The 19,021-nt window shown below is 39.3% G+C and overlaps 2 protein-coding genes across 2 annotated transcripts; one reads left to right on the forward strand and one right to left on the reverse strand.

The window, feature by feature from the left end:
* Positions 1-1,928: 1,928 nt before the first annotated feature.
* LOC127814281 (acidic endochitinase-like) lies at positions 1,929-3,107 on the reverse strand. The gene has a single exon (XM_052355697.1). It carries the CDS (start codon positions 3,070-3,072, stop codon positions 2,050-2,052), a length of 1,023 nt encoding a protein of 340 aa, XP_052211657.1. The 5' UTR covers positions 3,073-3,107; the 3' UTR covers positions 1,929-2,049.
* Positions 3,108-3,800: 693 nt separating this feature from the next.
* Positions 3,801-18,295, forward strand: LOC127814282 (uncharacterized). The gene is made up of 2 exons (XM_052355698.1): positions 3,801-4,323; positions 17,462-18,295. Exons 1-2 carry the CDS (start codon positions 3,950-3,952, stop codon positions 17,955-17,957), a joined length of 870 nt encoding a protein of 289 aa, XP_052211658.1. The 5' UTR covers positions 3,801-3,949; the 3' UTR covers positions 17,958-18,295.
* Positions 18,296-19,021: the final 726 nt, after the last annotated feature.

The raw sequence follows: 19,021 nt of genomic DNA on the forward strand, positions 1-19,021 counted from the left end.
ATGTTTGTTTGTTAAATGAAAAGACAGGCATAAGCTTGAGCTTTGGTACTTTTATCAAACTTCTGAAATGCTCTCTCCTCTTTGATCATCCAATTTCATCTGGGGTGGGGGGTAGCCCTATTTTTAAGGGCAATCCTGGTTTTTGTGTGGTAATATGTGGTGATTTGGGAAAAAAAGAAATTGTTTAACAAGGCCAATATACCATTGCACAACATTATGATTAAGCATGCCAAATATGCAAGAAAGGAAGCATGCTTGATCCTAAAAAAATACCAAGACATTGACACACAAAAGTGTGAACTTTCTCTTACCAAAAAGCCTTAAAACTTCAATCAAAAGATGGATTTTGGAACCTCCTTAAGGAGCCCTTAAGAAGCTCGTTGCTATGCCTTTAAATTCTCCACAATTTAATGGCAAGATGTTAGAAAAAACCAACCAAAAATCTCCCCTTCAGGCTCGTGGTTTCTCCCTCTGTTTCCTCCCCTTTCTCTTGCAGTCTAAACCTAGCCAAAAGTCTCTACTCTTGAACCCCTATAGGGTATTTATATAGTGGATAAAGTGGAGGAACAAATGAAATAGGGCCATGAAAAAGTTCCCTAAAACAGGTGCCCCTTGTCTCTAGCATTTCAAAGTTTCACCCGTTTATTAGGCATGGCTGGGACACTGCATACGCGCAGTCGCAGAGCTGCATATACATGCCTCCCCTATCAATGGAAACCAAGATGATATAATTCGCTTGCATTTGGACCACTTTCGGTTTCAGAGAAATGGGGTACTTGGGAAACATTCTTCATGTACTTCCTGGCTAGTAAATTCTGCTAAAATTTTGACATAAATTCCATAATACAGTACCTCAATATATCCAATACTTAGGATAGGAAGTTAAGCCCCCAAATTGCACACTCTTTGTTTCTCACCCCACCCAGATCAGTTCTGGGAAAAGGGAAAGTTTTGCACAGGAAACTACATATCTTCAGCCTTCTACAAATAAAAATTCACGGTGTTTGGAATTATTTTTTATCCTTTTTTTCAATTTTTGAATTTTTTCTGCTTCTTTTAGTTTACAGCTGAGGCTTCAGGTTGGTCCAATTTGCACCCTCACCTTCCCTGCACCCCTTTGATCCCTACTTATTTGCCCAAATTTCTCACATTAAGCCTAACCCTTACCTGTCAAATTTCATTAAAAAATTTGATTGTTTGGTCTTTGAAGGGGCCCAAAATAGAATTATGTTGTGTAACTGGGCTGATTGCTCGTATTTCTTTCTGGCTTTGGATGTGCTCACTTCAAGCCATGTTTTTGGCTCATTTTTTACTCAATACAGTTCACTGAATTACAAGGTCACTTAAAGGATTAGTGAAGGAATTATTGTATTACACTCATTGATATTAATGTGTGTGAACTTTATATTATACATAAATATCTCTTTATAGGGTCTTTTTGTACAGATCTACTTGGAATTGTTTCATTATTTCATGGAAGGGAAGAACAGCCTTTTCTCTGAGTTGTTCTTTGTCATAAAGCAGCAGCTTGTCTCATCATATGAATCAAATATGATAAATATCATCAGTCAAAGATCTGTCTTGTTCAGTTACCTACAGATCTGTCTTGTTCAGTTACCTACATTTCTACATATTACATATTACATTTCAACTTGAAAGGGCATCTGGTTGTTTTCTATAGATGAATTCTCATGTCTGCGTGTGAATGAGTTGTTACTTATTGTGGCGTAATACTTGGGAGTTTGGGGTTACGAGTCTGAGTGCTAACTCTGCAACTTTGATTGTGATTGCAGCCGGAAGCTATGAGAACTCTGATTCAGATACAGAGATATTTCTTCATGCAATAGCCATAACCTGATGGTGGAATCATGACTCTGTAAGTGTTGTAACGCATTGACAGAAAATTTTAAGTCACACTTAGACTTGGAACTCTTTTTTACTTTTATATAGATATATAAAGGATTGATACACAAAATGTAATGCATGTAAAGTGGATACATATGAAAGCAATGAAGTCACATAGAACCATATGAGTCCTGAAGAACATCTTCAGACATGGGTTTTGATCGAAGAACTGTAACCAGACTGATCATCGTAGTACTTGGACCACAGCATTACCCCTCCATACTTGGGAGAGCCTTTAATGGCCGGAAGCACCTTGGAGATGAGATCAGCTGCAGGAATGAACCCGCTTCCAGCTGCTTCGGGAGCAGCCGGTAGTCCTAGAAGAATCTTCTTAGCAGGAATATCGGAGGTCCACTGCTTCCACGCATCTTCAAGATTGCCAACATTCCCAGAGGTATACTGGCAAGGAGGGTTGTTATAAAACTGAACCCAAACATAATCGAAGAGACCGGTCTTCAGGGCTCCTCCGATCCAGGCATCAGGGAACGGACACTGGGGAGCAGCGGTTAAGTAAACCTTCTTTCCCTTCTTGCTGTACCCAGCAAGGTACCTGGCAAGCTCATCCCAGTGTTGGCTCGTTCCCCCTTCAATATCAAAGTCAATCCCATCCAGAACAGCTGCACCAAGAGGACGGGATGAGGATTGTCCCCCCAAGAAGTTGTTCCAGAGGTAAGTGGCAATTTGCTTAGCATCCTGGGAGGAGGCAAGGAAGTAGCTCCCCGCCCCGCCTCCAAGAGAAAGCATCACCTTGACACCCTTTGTTTGGCATGACTTGATGTCCGAGCTTAAACCGGTGCAGCCATTGCTGGAGGGATCACAATGACCGGCAAGGTTGAGCATAGGCGTCTGCCCATTGCCAAACGTTGCAAGAAATGCAATGTTCACGAACTCGTAGTTTCCTGTACCACAAGTCTCAGCCAAGGTGCCTTCATTTCCATTTTGACCCCAGTAAATGGCGATTCCTCCGGCATTAGCTCCCACCACCATTACTAGCATTACCAGTGGGAGGAACTCTCGCAGAACCACCTTCGTCAGTGCCATTCTAAGGTATGCTTCCTTGGCTTCGGTTTTAGAGAGACTTACCCTGTTTTCAGTGCACAGCCATGTTCCAGATCCATGGTTTAAATAGGTGCAGGGCTGGCTTCCAATACTTGTTATGATTTCCATTTCTGTATTCTTTAATACCAAGATGCCATGGCTCCTCTTTTGGGCTCATATGCAGTGCATAATCAGCCATGGTTAGTTCCACCTTATCTATCAACAAATTTGTTGGGCTTGGCTTAACGTAGACGGTGTGCTGTGCAAAACCAATTTTCTTTCTCCTAATTATTTGTCTATATGAGATTGTACTGTCTCTTAGTTACTGTCCATTCATGTTGTGTCATAAAGAAAATCTTTGGGCTTTGTCTGTTAATTGTTGGGGGCTTCGTTCTTGGTATGATAGCAGTCAATGTGAACCATCCGATAGGGAATCACTTTTTTTTTTTTTTAACACATAAAAATATATAGATTAAATTAATAGGTCTAAGGGTGTAATTAAAATATAAAAAAGTTTAAAGTGTTATATAAAAAAAATTAAAGTATATCCATTAAATTAATTTTAAAAATATAATTAAAATAATAAAAAAAATTGAATAACCATAAAAAAAAATGAAAAGACATGACAAAAATATTGATTAGGCCATGATGAGGTGATATTGTAGTTAAATTTACTGTTTTCTCGAACTGGGCCTCTCTTAGTGGGCTGGCTGGTCCATTTCAACCCGGCCCAGAAGGCCGACCGCCTTGGGATATTTCTATCTACCAATCAGAATTTTTTGTCAATTAATTAACCGATAATTCAAATTATCCAAATCCAAACCAAACTTATCCAAATCCTTTCGACCTTCTCTCCGATTTGAATTTTCATATTATCCGAGAAAAATCCAATCTTGAATTTTCTCCGGAAACGAGCACCTTCGCCTCGAATATTCAATCGCACCTATTTCTCGCCTTCGCGTCACACATGGGCTGTTCCAGGCATTCACACTTCTAGCTCCGCCCCATGGCCTTTGCAATCCCCTCCGTCGAATTCTCCGCCGTCTCCGGGCGTCGCTTCGAGTGCCCGGCTAAGATTGCCCCTTGGAGTGTCCGGAAGCAAACGGTGTTGAAGAAGAATGGCAGAGTCGGGCTGGTTAGGGTTAGGGTTTCTTCGAGGATCAAGGGTTTGGAGGTTGGGGTTCCTGATTTGAGCCAGAATGTGGGGCTGTATGGGCAGTTCTCGGCTCCGGTAAAGCCCAGTACGGCGTCATCGCCGAAGCGGAGCAAAGAGGATGAAGAGAAGCAGAATTACCATCTGAGTATGGGTTATGCGATTCGAACCCTGCGGGACGAGTTTCCCGAGCTGTTCTATAGGGAGCTCAGTTTTGATATATACAGGTTTGAGTTCGATTCCTTGCTCTATTTCGTTTGATTTGTGTTTGGTTGCTGAGAAACCTGGGAAAAGAAGGGTTTTTTTCCTTTTTTTTTCTTTTATGAAATAAATAAATATAAATTAATCAAAACTATGATATAAAAATTGAAAACTAAAATATATTACATAAGACTGACTTAGATTTAAAAATGTATTTGGTAACATTATCCTATAATTAAAAAAGTTTATACAACACTATTAGTATAAATATAAGGGTGGCCAGTGCTAGGAGCCGTCATAGGTTCAAGCTATGATGTATGGAAACATTTTGGGGGTGTCATTTTGGCATTTTGAAACGTTTCCTGTAAGGTAACACTGAGAAACACTAAAAAAAACGTTTATTGGTCTTTTCTTAATATTAGAAAAATATCTGCGTATTAGAAGAGAGAGGAAATGAAGAATACCTCAGAATTCTCATCAATCCAAATAAGCTGCATTGCAGTGAGTTTAAATACACGGCACCTGCCTGCTCGAACTAACTATCTGTACACTAACATAACAGAAACATAACAAAAACAACAAGTAGGCTATTTTCTAGTTGTTACACCCCCTCAAGATGGACCATGGATATCAAGAATGGCAATCTTGGATAACAATGGAAAGAGTTGAGCTGCTGGCAAGGGCTTAGTAAGCACATCAGCAAGTTGATGCTGAGTGTGTATAGGAAGCAACTTAATAAGTACAGCAACAATCTTCTCACAAACAAAATGACAATCCAACTCAATGTGCTTTGTGTGCTCATGAAACACAGGATTAGTGGCAATGCAGACTGCCACTTGATTGTCACAGAAAAGTATGTTGGGTTTAGGAGCTCTTAGGATCACTCAATTCATATGCCAATATGATTCAGACCCTCACCCGAAATCAATCTAATACACATAAATGAAAAACTGAATTGAAAACAGTTTTAGAACAATGAAAGAAGCAACCAAACCAATCAAGAAGATGCGCAGACTTATCTTGGTTATGACCGCGTAAATGGCCCTACATCCAGCCTTGAAGATCCAAGAGAAATCCACTAAAAAAGTGATGAAACCAGTACACAAGAGTCCCCCTCACACACACACACTAGTACAATCAATCTTAGAGATTACAAAGTCTTATCTTTCTTCTAGCTTTCCTCTCACACACTGCACTCGCACATTTAGAATGAATGATCTCTATCAAACGGCTGCCTTATGTCTTCTATTTATAGACATTATGGGCGGATATTACAAGGGAAATAAAAGACTACACATTTCCTATTATACCCCCCATACCTAAGTACATATCTATACTTAGAATAATCTGTCGCTTGATACTATGGACGTCACTGGTTTCTTCTAGGGCTTACACTCGATGCAAACAACAACAAAGTAGAGCTGGAGTAGGAGAAGTGAATTGAAATTCCAATAATAACTGAGTGAGCCATACAAGTTCACTAGCAGTAGAGTCAAGAGCCCGGTATTTAGCTTCAATAGAGGAGCAAGAAATGGTGCTTTGCTTCTTAGCTTTCCAAGAAACCAAAGATTCACTAAGAAAAATATAGAAACCAGTAGTGGACTTCCTCAAGTCCAAACAAGAACCCCAATCAACATAAAAAAAAGCTCTAAGTTGAAGAGAAGAATTAGCCGAGAAAAACAAACCTTGACCTGGGGCTGTCTTAAGATACTATAAGAGATGATGTGCAGCATCTAAATGAGGTTGGTGAGGCTGAGAAACAAATTGGCTTAGCTTATTGTTAAAACCGAACACTGTTATGGCCCAATAGTCACTCAAATACTCTAACCGAAACAGATCACACACATTCACAATAACATAAAGTAATTAATAGACAGAACTAAAACGAGAAACAAGAAAACAAATCACAATGCAACACGCCCGATTTACCCTGGTTCATGCCATAGAAATAACACTACATCCAACACTCCAAGAAGAGAACAATCGACTAAGAACTTCAGAAATTAGTTCAAGAATCCCTCACTCACCTTCTCTTATCTCTCGAATACAATCCTCACACGAAAAGACTCCAAGACCTATACTTAATCACAACTCTCTCTCTTTCCTCACTGCACTCGATATAAGAGAATAGAATGACAAATGATTGATCGATGAAAAGACCGGTTGGTTTTTTGACACGAACTGGACCAGTCCCTATTCCTAGTCAACCAGTTGAACCAGCTTGTCTGGTTTGGTTCTCAGATCACTGATTTACACAACTATTAGAACACATAATTTTTTTTTCTGCAAGAGAATGCTTTTGAAACTAACAATATATATATGTGTACGTGCATGTTTTATTGCTACTTAAGACTGTTCTTTTGAAATGTCTTCTGAAAATATTTAGCAACCCAGTTCTCTTTACTTATTTGATTTGGCAATATATAGGGTTTTTTAAAATAGAATCTGAATCGCACAAACTTTGATTTAACCTTTATATAATTATTTACTTGTATGAGGAAAATTAGGGAAATCAGACACAGTTACAAATCTGAATTGATTGGCTAATATATTCCATCATGAATAAGAGGCATATGTTTTTGCATATGCTTATGCACCAATGCCTTGCATTTTTTGTTTTAGTTCCTCAATCCATTGAATTGGCACTTGTAAACGTAAAATAAAGCATTTGCAATGTTGTTGCAACTAAAAGTTCATAATTGGAGAATTCTACTACAAAATTCATATTTCGTTATTATTTTGGCGAGTATGATATTTGAGATGGCAACTGAGTCACTGATTGCTTGCAAACTATATCTGTTTAGGGTGTAATTTTTCTACATTCTTGTTTTTTAAATCATCATCATCTGCATAGCTACGCCTTATCCTAACCAAATTAGGATTGGTGACATGGTTTTCATAATGTTAGTTGACTTCTAAAACTCACATTGTCAATATTAATCCATACAAAAGAACAATGTGGAAAAATTTTATGCTAGATGTCCTTCTTGACATAAGCCTCTACCTAGGGAATGATGAGATGACGTTTTAACACTATCTTCATATGAAAAAGTTTCATGAGATGGTAGTGAATGAAAATAATTGATATAGTTGTGTGTCAAGCCTCCCGATCGAGACTTGAATTGGCAGAACAATAGGGGAATTTGGAGGGAAAGAATTCAATATTATTTTCATGAATGAATTCCCATCCTTGAGCGTATAAGCCTTTTATAGGCTATCCCTTGCGGTTATAGCCATACTATGAGGCTAGAAATGACATTACAACATAATCGATTCAGTTGAGCTATCGCCTACATTTAAAATTTTGAAAAATTAAAATTTAGACCCTTAGGTCGTGACACTCCCCTACCCTTTAAAATCATTCTTGTCCTCAAGAATTCTTCAAAGCAGACTGGTAGCTTGAGGGAACTTCTTCAACAGCTCAGGAAGGTATTCCCAAGTGGTATGGTCGGGTTGGAGTTGCGACCATTGGATCAAAACTTGGATTAGGGGCACTGCTTCTTAGTAAACCACCCTCCTGTCTAGGATAGCTTTTGGCTCCAGGGTCTCCTCCAATTTATCTTCGATGTCTGGCAGTTGCTAACTTGTGGATGCCCCCAGTTCAATGGATCTTTTGAGCAAAAAAGGTGGAACACAGGGTGCACATTTATCCCTTCGGGCAGCCTTAGTTTGTAAACCACCTTCCTTACCTTGGGTTCGATGATATAGGGCCCAAAATACTTGGGGTTGAGCTTGGATACAGGTGTGGTTGTGAAAGGTTGTTGTAGGAACTTTTCACCTTAAGAAACACCTTGTCTCCAACTTCAAAAGCTCGTCACTGCTCCTTTTATCCGTTGTCTGCTTCATTCTATTCCAGGCATTAGCTAGCTCCCTCTTAAGGATAGAAAGCATTTCTCTTCTCTGTTGTTGGTATTGCTCAACAGTTGCTAGGCTAGAGGAACTACTAGCTATGGTTGGTAGGAGGGGAGTCTTGTACCCAAACACTGCTTCAAAGGGGCTTCTCTTGATTGCACCATGGAAACAGGAGTTATACCACCATTGGGCCAATGGCAACCACTTGTTCCAACTCCTTGGTTTGGTGAAACACATGCACCTCAAATGAGCCTCTGGGCATTGATTTACCCTCTCCGTTTGGCCATCGGATTGAGGGTGGTAGGCGATTGACATGTGTAAGCCCACTCCCAGCTTCTTAAATAGCTCTTGCTAGAAACTACTAGCGAAAATTTTCTCTGTCGAACACAATAGTTTTAGGAACACCATGCAATTTTATCACTGAATCTAGAAACACCCTGACCACCTCTTGGGCTAAGAACGGGTGTGTTAGGCTGAGGAAGTGTCCAAATTTTGTCAACCTATCAACAATTACCAATATCACATCCTTACCTTCAGATTTGGATAGGCCCTCCACAAAATCCATTGAGATTCCTTCCCATGCTTGCTTAGACACTTCTAGGGGTTGTAGTAGGCCAGAGTATGGCACCTGCTCATGTTTGCACCTCTGGCACGTCTCACATGCTAGAACAAAATCCACCACATCCTTCTTCTGCCTTGGCCAAAAGAATAGTTGTCGGATCTTGTGATAAGTGGCCTTGATCCCCGAATGGCCCCCTAGGGGTGAACAATGCAGGGACTTCAAGATCTTTTTTAACTCCTTGTCATCTCCTATTACCAAACGCCCTTGAAATCGGATGAGACCATTGGCAGTGAGTAGTATCCTTTCACTCTCGCTGTTTGAATTGCCAATTTAGGTAGAAGAGCTTTCATCCATCCTGTATGTGCATAACTTTGCTCCACCTTCTTCACCCACTCTGGCACTATTGCAGTAATTCCATGGCATTGGTCCCCCCAATCTTTGTTGTCCTCCCTCCTTGATAGGGCATCCACAACTATGTTCTCCTCTCCCTTGCAGTATAGGATGGTGTGGGACTAGTATAGGATGGTGTAGTCTAGGCCCATCAGCTTGGATATCCCTTTCTTTTGTAATTGGGACTACAACCTTTGTTGAAAAAGAACCTTAGGGTCTCATGATCTGTCTTGATCACAAATGAGTTGCTCTCTAAATGGTGTTTCCACTTGTCCACTGCCCTCAACACAACCAGTAATTCCTTGTCATATACTATCCATCCTAGGTGCTTAGGTTCCAAAGCTTGGCTAATATAAGCTATAGGTCTCCCCTTTTGCATTAACATCGCACCAATCCCCTTCTTGCAAGCGTCTGTCTGTACTACAAATTGCTTGGTGAAGTCTGGAAGGGCTAGCATAGGAGCTTGTGTCATGGCCTTATTTAGTGTTAAGAAGGCTGCCTTTGCTTGAGGATTCCAATGAAACCCCTCTTTCTTAAGAAGATCTATCAAGGGCTTGCTAATCACTTCATAATGCCTTATAAACTTTCAATAATAGCTCATTAATCCTAGAAATCCCCTAAGCTCCCTCACTATTAGGGGTCTAGGCCACTCCACCATTGCTGTGATCTTGCTGGGATTAGTTTTAACTCCCTTTCCTGATATAATATGCCCCAAATATCCCACCTCATTTTTGGCAAAAAGACATTTGGATAGCTTGACATACAATAGGTTAACTCTAAGGACCTCAAATGCGGTTTTAAGATGAGTTAGGAGTTGTTCCAGGCTTGGGCTGTAAATGAGAATATCGTCAAAAAAATACTAGAATGAACCTTCGAAGGTAAAGGGCAAAGATTTGGTTCATAAGGGCTTGAAAGGTGGTCGGGGCGTTTGTAAGCCCAAAGGGCATAACTATAAATTCATACAAGCCTTGGTGAGTGCAGAAGGCTATTTTTGGGATGTCTATGGGCTTCATCCGAATTTAGTGGTATCCGGACCTGAGGTTTAGTTTGGAAAAAATCTTGGCTCCTGCCAATTCATCTAGTAAATCATCAATGAGGGGAATGGAAAATTTGTTCTTGATGGTGTGAGAGTTGAGTTGACGATAGTCAATACAAAATCTCCATGCACCATCTTTTTTCTTGACCAACAAAATAGGGGATGCAAAAGAACTTTGGCTAGGTTGTATGAATGAGGTAGCTAACATATTAGAGATTTGTTTTTCAATCTCTACCTTCTGTGTGGGTGAATAGCGATAGACTCGAATGTTCACTGGGGTGGTATGGGGTTTAAGGGGTATGGCATGATCAAAGGGCCTTCGAGGAGGTAGGGAATTTGGCTCATTGAACAGGTCCTTAAAGTCTTCCTAAAGTACATGCAAGCTATCTAAAGTAGTTACCTTAGAATAGGTGGAGTGGGGATCCTCCTCCTTCTCTGGTTGAGCCCTTGCTATCTTTTCTAATTCCTCCCCTTCTATGGCATGGATTGAGTAGAGCTAGGATATTTGTCCCCTCTTTTTCTGCAACTAACTCCCTTTGATCAATTTGCACTCACCCTACTCCAAACTTCCCACCAGCATTAGCTTCTTGCCTTTCATCTCCACTGTCACCTCTAACTTGTTAAAATCAAAGGTCAATGGGCTAACCGTCTTCATCCACTCCACCCCGAGCACAATATCACAGCCCCCTAACTTCAGGATCCTCAGATCAACCTTGAACTCATGCCCCTGCATCACCCATGTGAAATCCACATACTTACAATGGTTGTACATTTTGTGTTCGCTGGCCACGGTCGGGGTGGGGGGGGGGGGTAGTGTGGGTCAATTTGTACTTTTAACTCATTGGTCGTAGCTTCATTCAAGAAGTTGTGGGTACTACCACTATCAATGAGCGCCATGAGCTTCTTTTTCCCCACTTGGCCCTTAACTTTAATAATCTTCCCTGTAGGACCTTCCTTTAGAGCGTGGAAGGAGATCTCCTCCTCCTTCTTGACCCTACTCCTCTTCAGGTACTTCTACTGATTGCTCACCCTTCTTCCTCCTCATTATTCATCATTTCTTCCTCATCCTCGTCCTTCCCTTCCATATTGAGCAAGTGCCTCTTGCACTGATGCCTTTGGCTATATTTTTCTCCGCACCTAAAGCAAAAGCCCATCATCCTCCTGTGCTCCATTATGGTGTTTTTGTTGGCTATCGCATTGGATCCCACCTTATACCCACCTAAGGCTGTTACAAGCGCCAAAGCCTTAGAAGTTCCCCCACTCAAGGTTCCTCCCTTAGGGAATGCCTTTGTTACTGCCTTATTCCTCCTAAAAATGGCCTCAAGTGTGAGCTCTTGTAGCCTAGTTTTCTTTGTCGCCTCCCTTACTGTGGCTGGCATCATCATTTTCACCATGGGCCTTAACTTATCCTTAAGGCAACTGATGAAACTTGGAACGAAGTACTTATCCGTGAGAGTGGGCTGAGCACTCCACATCAATGCCCCCAATTTCTCAAACTTCTCCTGATAATCAGTTACCGTTCCCTCTTGCCTTAGCTTGTTAAACTCCTCAATAACATTAGCCATATTCCTCTCCCCCAAAGTGGATGCACAGTTCCTCTGCAAAATCTATCCATCTTGCCCTCATACCCCTGGATCTGGACCACCCTTGGTACCAGCAATCGACCACATCATTAAGATAGGCCATAGCAAGTGTGATCCTCTAGTTTTTAGGAATATTGTAGAATTAAAAATACCTCTCGCACCTACGGATCCACCATCGCTGTTTGGATCCTTGAAACAGAGGTATCTCTAGCCTCGGCAGGGTCCTTGGCTAGATCTAGGGGAATTCAATTCCCTTACTTGATCGTCGGTCTCCTCCACATGCGAATTACCAGCCTCCCCTACTCCCCGAGGCCTCGATGTAATTCCTTGGTTGGATGTCCCTGTCTCCTTCACTAGTCGAGGAGGAAATTCCGATGGTAACCGAAATTGTGGGAGCGTGGATAGCATGCTGATCACGCTGCTAATCCATTGGTCTATCGACTCCCGTTGCCTTGCCAATTCCCTCATACCTCTGTCTTGGGAAGCTGCCATGTCCTCCCACAGCTCTTCCCGAATAGATCGCACTTCCTTCCTACTATAGGTCACAACTTCCTACGTCTGAGTTAGGCAATACTCCATCGCCTCCATTCGGTTCTCCAATTGCTTCAATCTCGTGCCCTCTGCCATCCTGAATCATTGCTGACCAATCGCACGCCCACCGATCTACTCCGCCCATGGCACTAGCTCTTAACTCTAAAATCATAGCCGAGGATGAACAACTCTAATACCAAATGTCAAGCCTCCCGATCGAGATTTTAATTGGCAGAACAATAGGGGAATTGAAAGAGGGAGAAAGAGAGAGAGATAATTTGGAGGGAGAATTGAGAGAGAAATTTGGGGGGAAAGAATTTAATATTATTTTCATGAATGAATTCCCATCCTCGAGCATACAATCCTTTTATAAGCCATCCCCTGTGGTTACCGCCATACCGTGGGGGTAGAAAGGACATTACAGCATAACTGATTCAGTTGAGCTATCGCCTACATTTAAAATTTTGAGAAATTACACTTTAGACCCTTAAGTCGTGACATTGTGTTCCATCACATAGTTGATATTATGAAACCAATTTGTATAATATGGAAAGACAACTAATTCTTATTTTGAAATTAATGGAAAAGTCGACTTAGTTCTTGTTGCTGAAGCTAAAATGTGCTTCTGATAGTAAAATATAGCCTTTTCTCAAGACCTGTCATTCTATCATGATGCTAAGTACCACAAAGTTTAATTGTTTAGCATCAATTACCTAAAGACGTTTGCACCTGACAATGTAACTTGTAGTCCATTTTCTTAACAATCGGAATTCCAAGTACTGACAATAAATAGCTGTGGAGCCAACTCCTTTCAAAATTGTAGTAGTTAGTTTAATTTATTCTGTTCATTTATTTCATAAAGGCTTTGGATATTAAGCCCTACATTCCCCTAGTAGGGAGCAGAGGCATGCAGCTGCCAGTTCCTATCCAGCCAACTCCAAATATAAGACACTTGCTCCTCACACAAGGTGATGGTAGGACATGAAGAGGTGATAACAAAGGCTGGGGTCCTTGTTTGCCTATGTATATTCATGTGCGATGAACATGGGGACTAAAGATTAACCACAGATGATACCAAAATCTTACTAGAAAGATTAATATGGCCCTTTTTGGTTTCTTTCTGACCACACATCTTATGCTATATGCTATATAATAACATGGGTGACCTAGAAATGAATTTGGCAGCTAGAATAGCTACTTATGTGACACCAAGGTGATTTTAGTTTCTCAACGGTTGGGGAAGAGGCTAGGTGTGCTTCTGATGAGTCCTACAGGTACGTGTCGGAATGGATTTAGGCATGATTTTGGGGTCCTTAGAATGATGTGAATTCACTAGCCGTACAGATGCCCTTGGGACGATTATGCTATTGACGAGGGACCATTGATTAATAGCACACAATGGTTCCTTAGATTATACTCATGTTTTATACACTGAAATGAGATATATGTTACACAATGTGATACTGAGATTGTCATGATTCAAATTGATGCATGGAGAATATTTGGAATTGAAATCAGTTTTTATTGTATACGTATAAAATGGAAATATGTTGGAATATGTGTGCTACTCATACATGCAGAATAACCGTCACTAAGATGTGAGTTCACCCCTCCACCTAACTGTCACTAAGATGTGAGTTTACCCCTTCACCTAACTATTTCAGGTGCATTTCAAGATGCTTAGATTATATTATTTCAGATGCATTTCAGAATAACCATAAACCCCAAGTCAAGACGTAGGTAACATGAAACCTGAAATTTATCTAACATTATTCAACTCAAAGCTTCCAAAATTCATTATAATAAAACATGGTAACAATCAACGTGTCAGTCTCATCAAAGTTTTCATGTCAACTAAATTAAAACAAAGGAAATGGTCCTAAGAAGCCCACTAAATGGTCCTCAATCTGAGTCTAACTAAGCATCTTGTGGTGCACTTGAAATGGTTAAGTGGGGTGGTAAGCTCATAGTTTTTGTGAAAGTTATCCTACATTATAAGGTGTACATATTCCAAAATATTTTCATTTGTAAATATTCTCAATGCATCAATTTGAATCAAACAATCTCATATAGCATTATGTAGCATTTTTCTCATTTCAATGTATACAATTATAACTTACTGAGCCATTATTCACAACACAATAATCAATGATATAAGTATACCAAAGGGTATGTGTATGACCCATGGATCTACATCATACTGAAGTATCTCAAGATCATGCTTGGGTCTATTCCCACAAAGTGTTGGACACACCCAGAGATACCCTTGAGTATCTCAAGATCAAGCTTGAGATGGACACACCCTAAACCCTAACCGATGGATCTACATCATACTTGAAGCATATCAAGATCATGCTTGGGTGTGTTGATGGACACACCCAGACCACATTGTCCTCTTTTCCTATCATTGAGAAACGGAATCACCTTTGTTCCACACAAGTAGTTGTCTTTTAGTTGCCTGAATCATTACTTGGTCATATTTGCACTTAAAACTATCCCTTGGACTTCCCAACATAGTCCCTTCATATCACATATTCACGTGTTATATATATATATATATATTCACAGTTCTTAGTTTAGCAATTTTCAACCTATGTTGTCAATTTAATTTCACAATTCCAAGATGTCGTATTATGTCCAAATAAAAGTTGAGAACATGATATTCATGTCAAAACATTTCCCAATCATGCATGGGAATAATATTTAAAACACACACACACACATATATATATATTCAATAGAAATAACCACTCACCTAGTCCAATCCATAATGGGGGTCCTTAACCTGAATCATCATAATAATTCTCTTTGTCAATATAACTTGAATCTCACTAAAAAATAACACTGAAGTAAACTTAGGGGCTTTTTGTCATTTTAGAAGCATAAGGGCCTCTCTGTCATTTGTGAAAACTTAAGGGTTTTTTTTGTCTATTTTTGAAAACTTGGGGTTAAAAAGGTTGAATAAGAAAATTTTTCTTTTCTTTCTTTTTTCTTTTTTCCTTTCAGAATGAGTCAGATTAACGCCACTAACTCAAATTTGGTCCATCAAGTCTGTTTGGCACATAATCAAATCAGACTTAAGTATCCTTTCTGCTTTGCTGAATTAGACATGAGCCTGAAGGGTTTGAAATCAAAACTAAAGGCCTGCAGCCTTCCATCTTATCATTGACCCAAGGATTGCTGGACTTTAAAATAGCTGGTGAGCTTCGCAATGGTCAGCAATGGCTCAGGGTGGCCAAAGAGTTCTTGATAGGAGATATGATTTCGATTTTGTTCTGTTCCCATTTTGATTTAGTATTCAGATTTCAGCATTTTGTTTTAGTAAGATTTGATTAGGATTAATATTTAGTAACATTTTTGTATTTCTATCAAGATTTGGTTAGGTTTTATATTTACAAAGATCTTGCTATTAGAAATATTTGATTAGGTTTTTTAATTTTTCTTTAGCCTATAAACGGGCCTCATGGATGGTAATCAGAGCTTAATTATTTTGAATAATATTGAATTCTCCTTCTCTCCCAGCTTTCCTTTCTTCTTGCTTCTATTCTCCTCCTCCTCTTCTTCTTCTTCTTTGTCCTCACTTCTCTCCTCTCTCTCTTACTTTCTGCTATTTTCCCTTGCTGTCCTGCTTCAGTTCCCAGGTAAACAAAACTTAGAGCAAGGGAGGGTTTTTACCTCTGATGTGTCACCGGTGGCAGTGCTCTGTTAAGGCCTTCTTCTTATTACTTCTTTGTGGCAGTGTTTTGTTTAGGCCTTTACATCTTACTTCTTCCTTTCTCTGATTCTTGCGCTTCTTCTTCTCTTTTGCACCAGCGTAAGTTCCTTAGTTTCTCTAAACTGCAATTTTTCTCTTCTCTCCTGCCTCCCTTTCACTTGATTTGTTTTGTTTTGCTCTCTCTCTCTCTCTCTCTCTCTCTCTCTCTCTTTATGCTTCAAAGACCCTTGCCTGAGTGGTATTTACTGGCACTCAAGGCCCTCACAATCCTGATCTTCGATTTCTGATTCCATCCCAATCCATTGATAAGCTCATCTAAATCCTCTTGTGTGTCATTCAAATTTTTGTTTTACCTTCATCAATCCAAATCCTGAATTCCTCAGCCCATTTCAATTTTCGGAGACCATCCCAATCTGTTTCACTATTTCCCCCATTCTCCAGGTTATAATAGGGCTCCAGGGTGTACATAAAATGTAAAGCCATATCTCTGTTACTGAAATGATTTTGCTTGAAGCAATTCATGGAGTTTTTCATTCAAGATGAAGATTATTTTCAGCATGTAATCCACTAAGTGTATAAAGCCATGGAGAAACAAATACATGTGCCCTCTTGAGATGTGCCACTGCCATATTCACGTTTCATGTGCCCTTTTGTATTTTAAACAATGTGCTTTGGTCAATCCCAAATTCACAATTCTATCTCTAGTGCTTACTGGAATGCTGCACAAGATCATGAAGCAACAGAAGAAAGGAGCAGCAGGGTATGGGCATTTCTTCAGTGGTAGTTCGGTAACCTAATCAATACTGTTGGGTGGCAGATTGATTGCTAGTTTGCTCTTTATGCATTGCCCACAAGGAACTGTCGTACAGTTTTATCAAAACCTAGAGTTTGTAACATTGATAGGTAAACAGTCAGGAAGATTACTAGTTTTGATTGTAGAGTAGCTGAAATAGTTGAAGTCTCTAATGAAACCCTTGCCTCCTGCTCCTTAATCATCATCTTTTAACTGCAAAGGGTCCAACAGTTTCCCAATTGCATGTGAGCTTATAGTTTTGGTTAGAATTGTATTTGTTGTTGTGCCACCTCGTAGTGGATGATAACTTATGCATGTTTCAATCTGTTTGTGTAAGCACAAAAGTACATAATTATTCTTGTGCAATGACTTGAAGAGTTGTTTTATTGCGTGCATAGATGAGATATTGAGGTTTCACGGCCGTAGCACTTAATTTTGCTTAGAGAGATCAAAGTGTTTTGGCTGATTCAGGCACTGAGGTTGGATCAGTTATAGCCCATCAGTGGTAATAATGATAATTGCAAGCTAAGGGTTACTGATGATGGTGGCCCCTGCTCATTAACTTTCTCTTAATTCGATCACAAGATTCACAACTCATTGTGAATATGAACACCAAATTGGTTTGAAGTCACCATTTTATTAGTTATCTGCTGATGTCAATAATGTATAATTTTCTTACTTTCTTTTCTTTTTCCCGTACAGGGATGATATTGTCTTCAAAGATCCACTCAACACTTTCTTTGGAATTGAGAATTATAAGTCAATTTTCTGGGCACTGCGATTCCATGGGAGGATATTTTTCAGGGCCTTGTGGGTTGACATCATTAGGGTGTGGCAGCCAGATGAAAGCGTGATAATGGTGCGTTGGACCATTCATGGCATCCCTCGAGTACCATGGGAGAGCCATGGCCGATTTGATGGTACTTCTGAGTACAAACTTGACAAGAATGGGAAGATCTACGAGCACCAAGTCCACAACATCGTGTTGAATGCACCCCCAAAGTTCCGAGTACTGTCTGTGGATGATCTAATCCAATCTATTGGCTGCCCTTCAACACCAAACCCCACTTATTTTGAGATGTTACCCTCTTGGATCACAAACTTCTGGCCTTCAAAACTGACTTGGTTTAGAGGTTACCTAACTTCAGTTTTTTCCTTGGCCCAGAAACTCGAAGCAGGACCATCAAGGAGATCATAGTACTGCTCCCAAAGCTCCCAACATATCGAACTCTTCATCATCAATAGGTTTTCCCCGGTTTGTTCTGTTCTCGTACAGTTTTCCCGTGTTGACTCGCTACTGTTTGGCTGCTCTTATGATGAAAATCGTTTGGGAGCTCCAAGATGTGAAGTTTTATCAGCTGGAAGCTTGGTGTTTTCATTACTAGACTGGTACTTTGTGAGCTTGGAGATGAACTCTACACTATAGACTGTATATTTTGTACAGTGGAAACAGCAAATTTAAGTTTCTCTTGCTCTTGATGTCTTGTTACTTCTAACATTTTTATCCTATTACTAATTGACTCTATTGTTGATTGAGTACTTTCTCCAACACTTTCTTGTGTTCGAAGTGTTTTTCATTGTATTTGATAGTCGACAATCAAAGGTGACTTAGAGTCGGTTTGGGAGTCGAGAATGAGATAGAAACTTACGCGAGAGATTTTTTTTATTTTCATTGTTTTTCTAAGTAAAAGATAAATATTAACCGCTACTCTATGTTATCACGGGTGAGTAAAATTTTAGTTTATCTAAAATAATTAAATTAAATTAATTGAAATTGCTGATTCGGTTTAATTCAAGTTAAGGGTCAATTTGATTCAGTTTTTAAATTTAGTAATTTCAATTTTTTTAGTTTGATTTGATTTTTATATTAAAAATATTAACACAACTAAATTGATTGTAATGTCATTTTTATTTGAGTAAGATAAATTTTTTAATCAAATAATATTATTTTTACTCAAGTAAGAGAAATTTTTTAATTGAATAATATTTTTGCACTAAAATCTGTGGTTAATGGAGTAAAAATTATTTTTAATCGAATAATATTTTTTTATTCTATTAATTCTTACTCAAGTAACAAATCTTTTTAATTGAATAATAGTTTTGAACTAAAATTTACTTATAAAAATTAATAAAGTAAAAATTATTCTTAATAGGGTAATATTCTTTTTACTCAAGTACCATTTATTTTTACTTAAGTAATACTTATTTTTGTTTTTTTTTCTCAATTTTTGTATTTGTTTGGTTTTTTCAATTTCAATTTAT

Source organism: Diospyros lotus, chromosome 12 (genome assembly GCF_014633365.1).
Source record: "Diospyros lotus cultivar Yz01 chromosome 12, ASM1463336v1, whole genome shotgun sequence".
In the NCBI taxonomy this organism is placed as follows: domain Eukaryota; kingdom Viridiplantae; phylum Streptophyta; class Magnoliopsida; order Ericales; family Ebenaceae; genus Diospyros; species Diospyros lotus.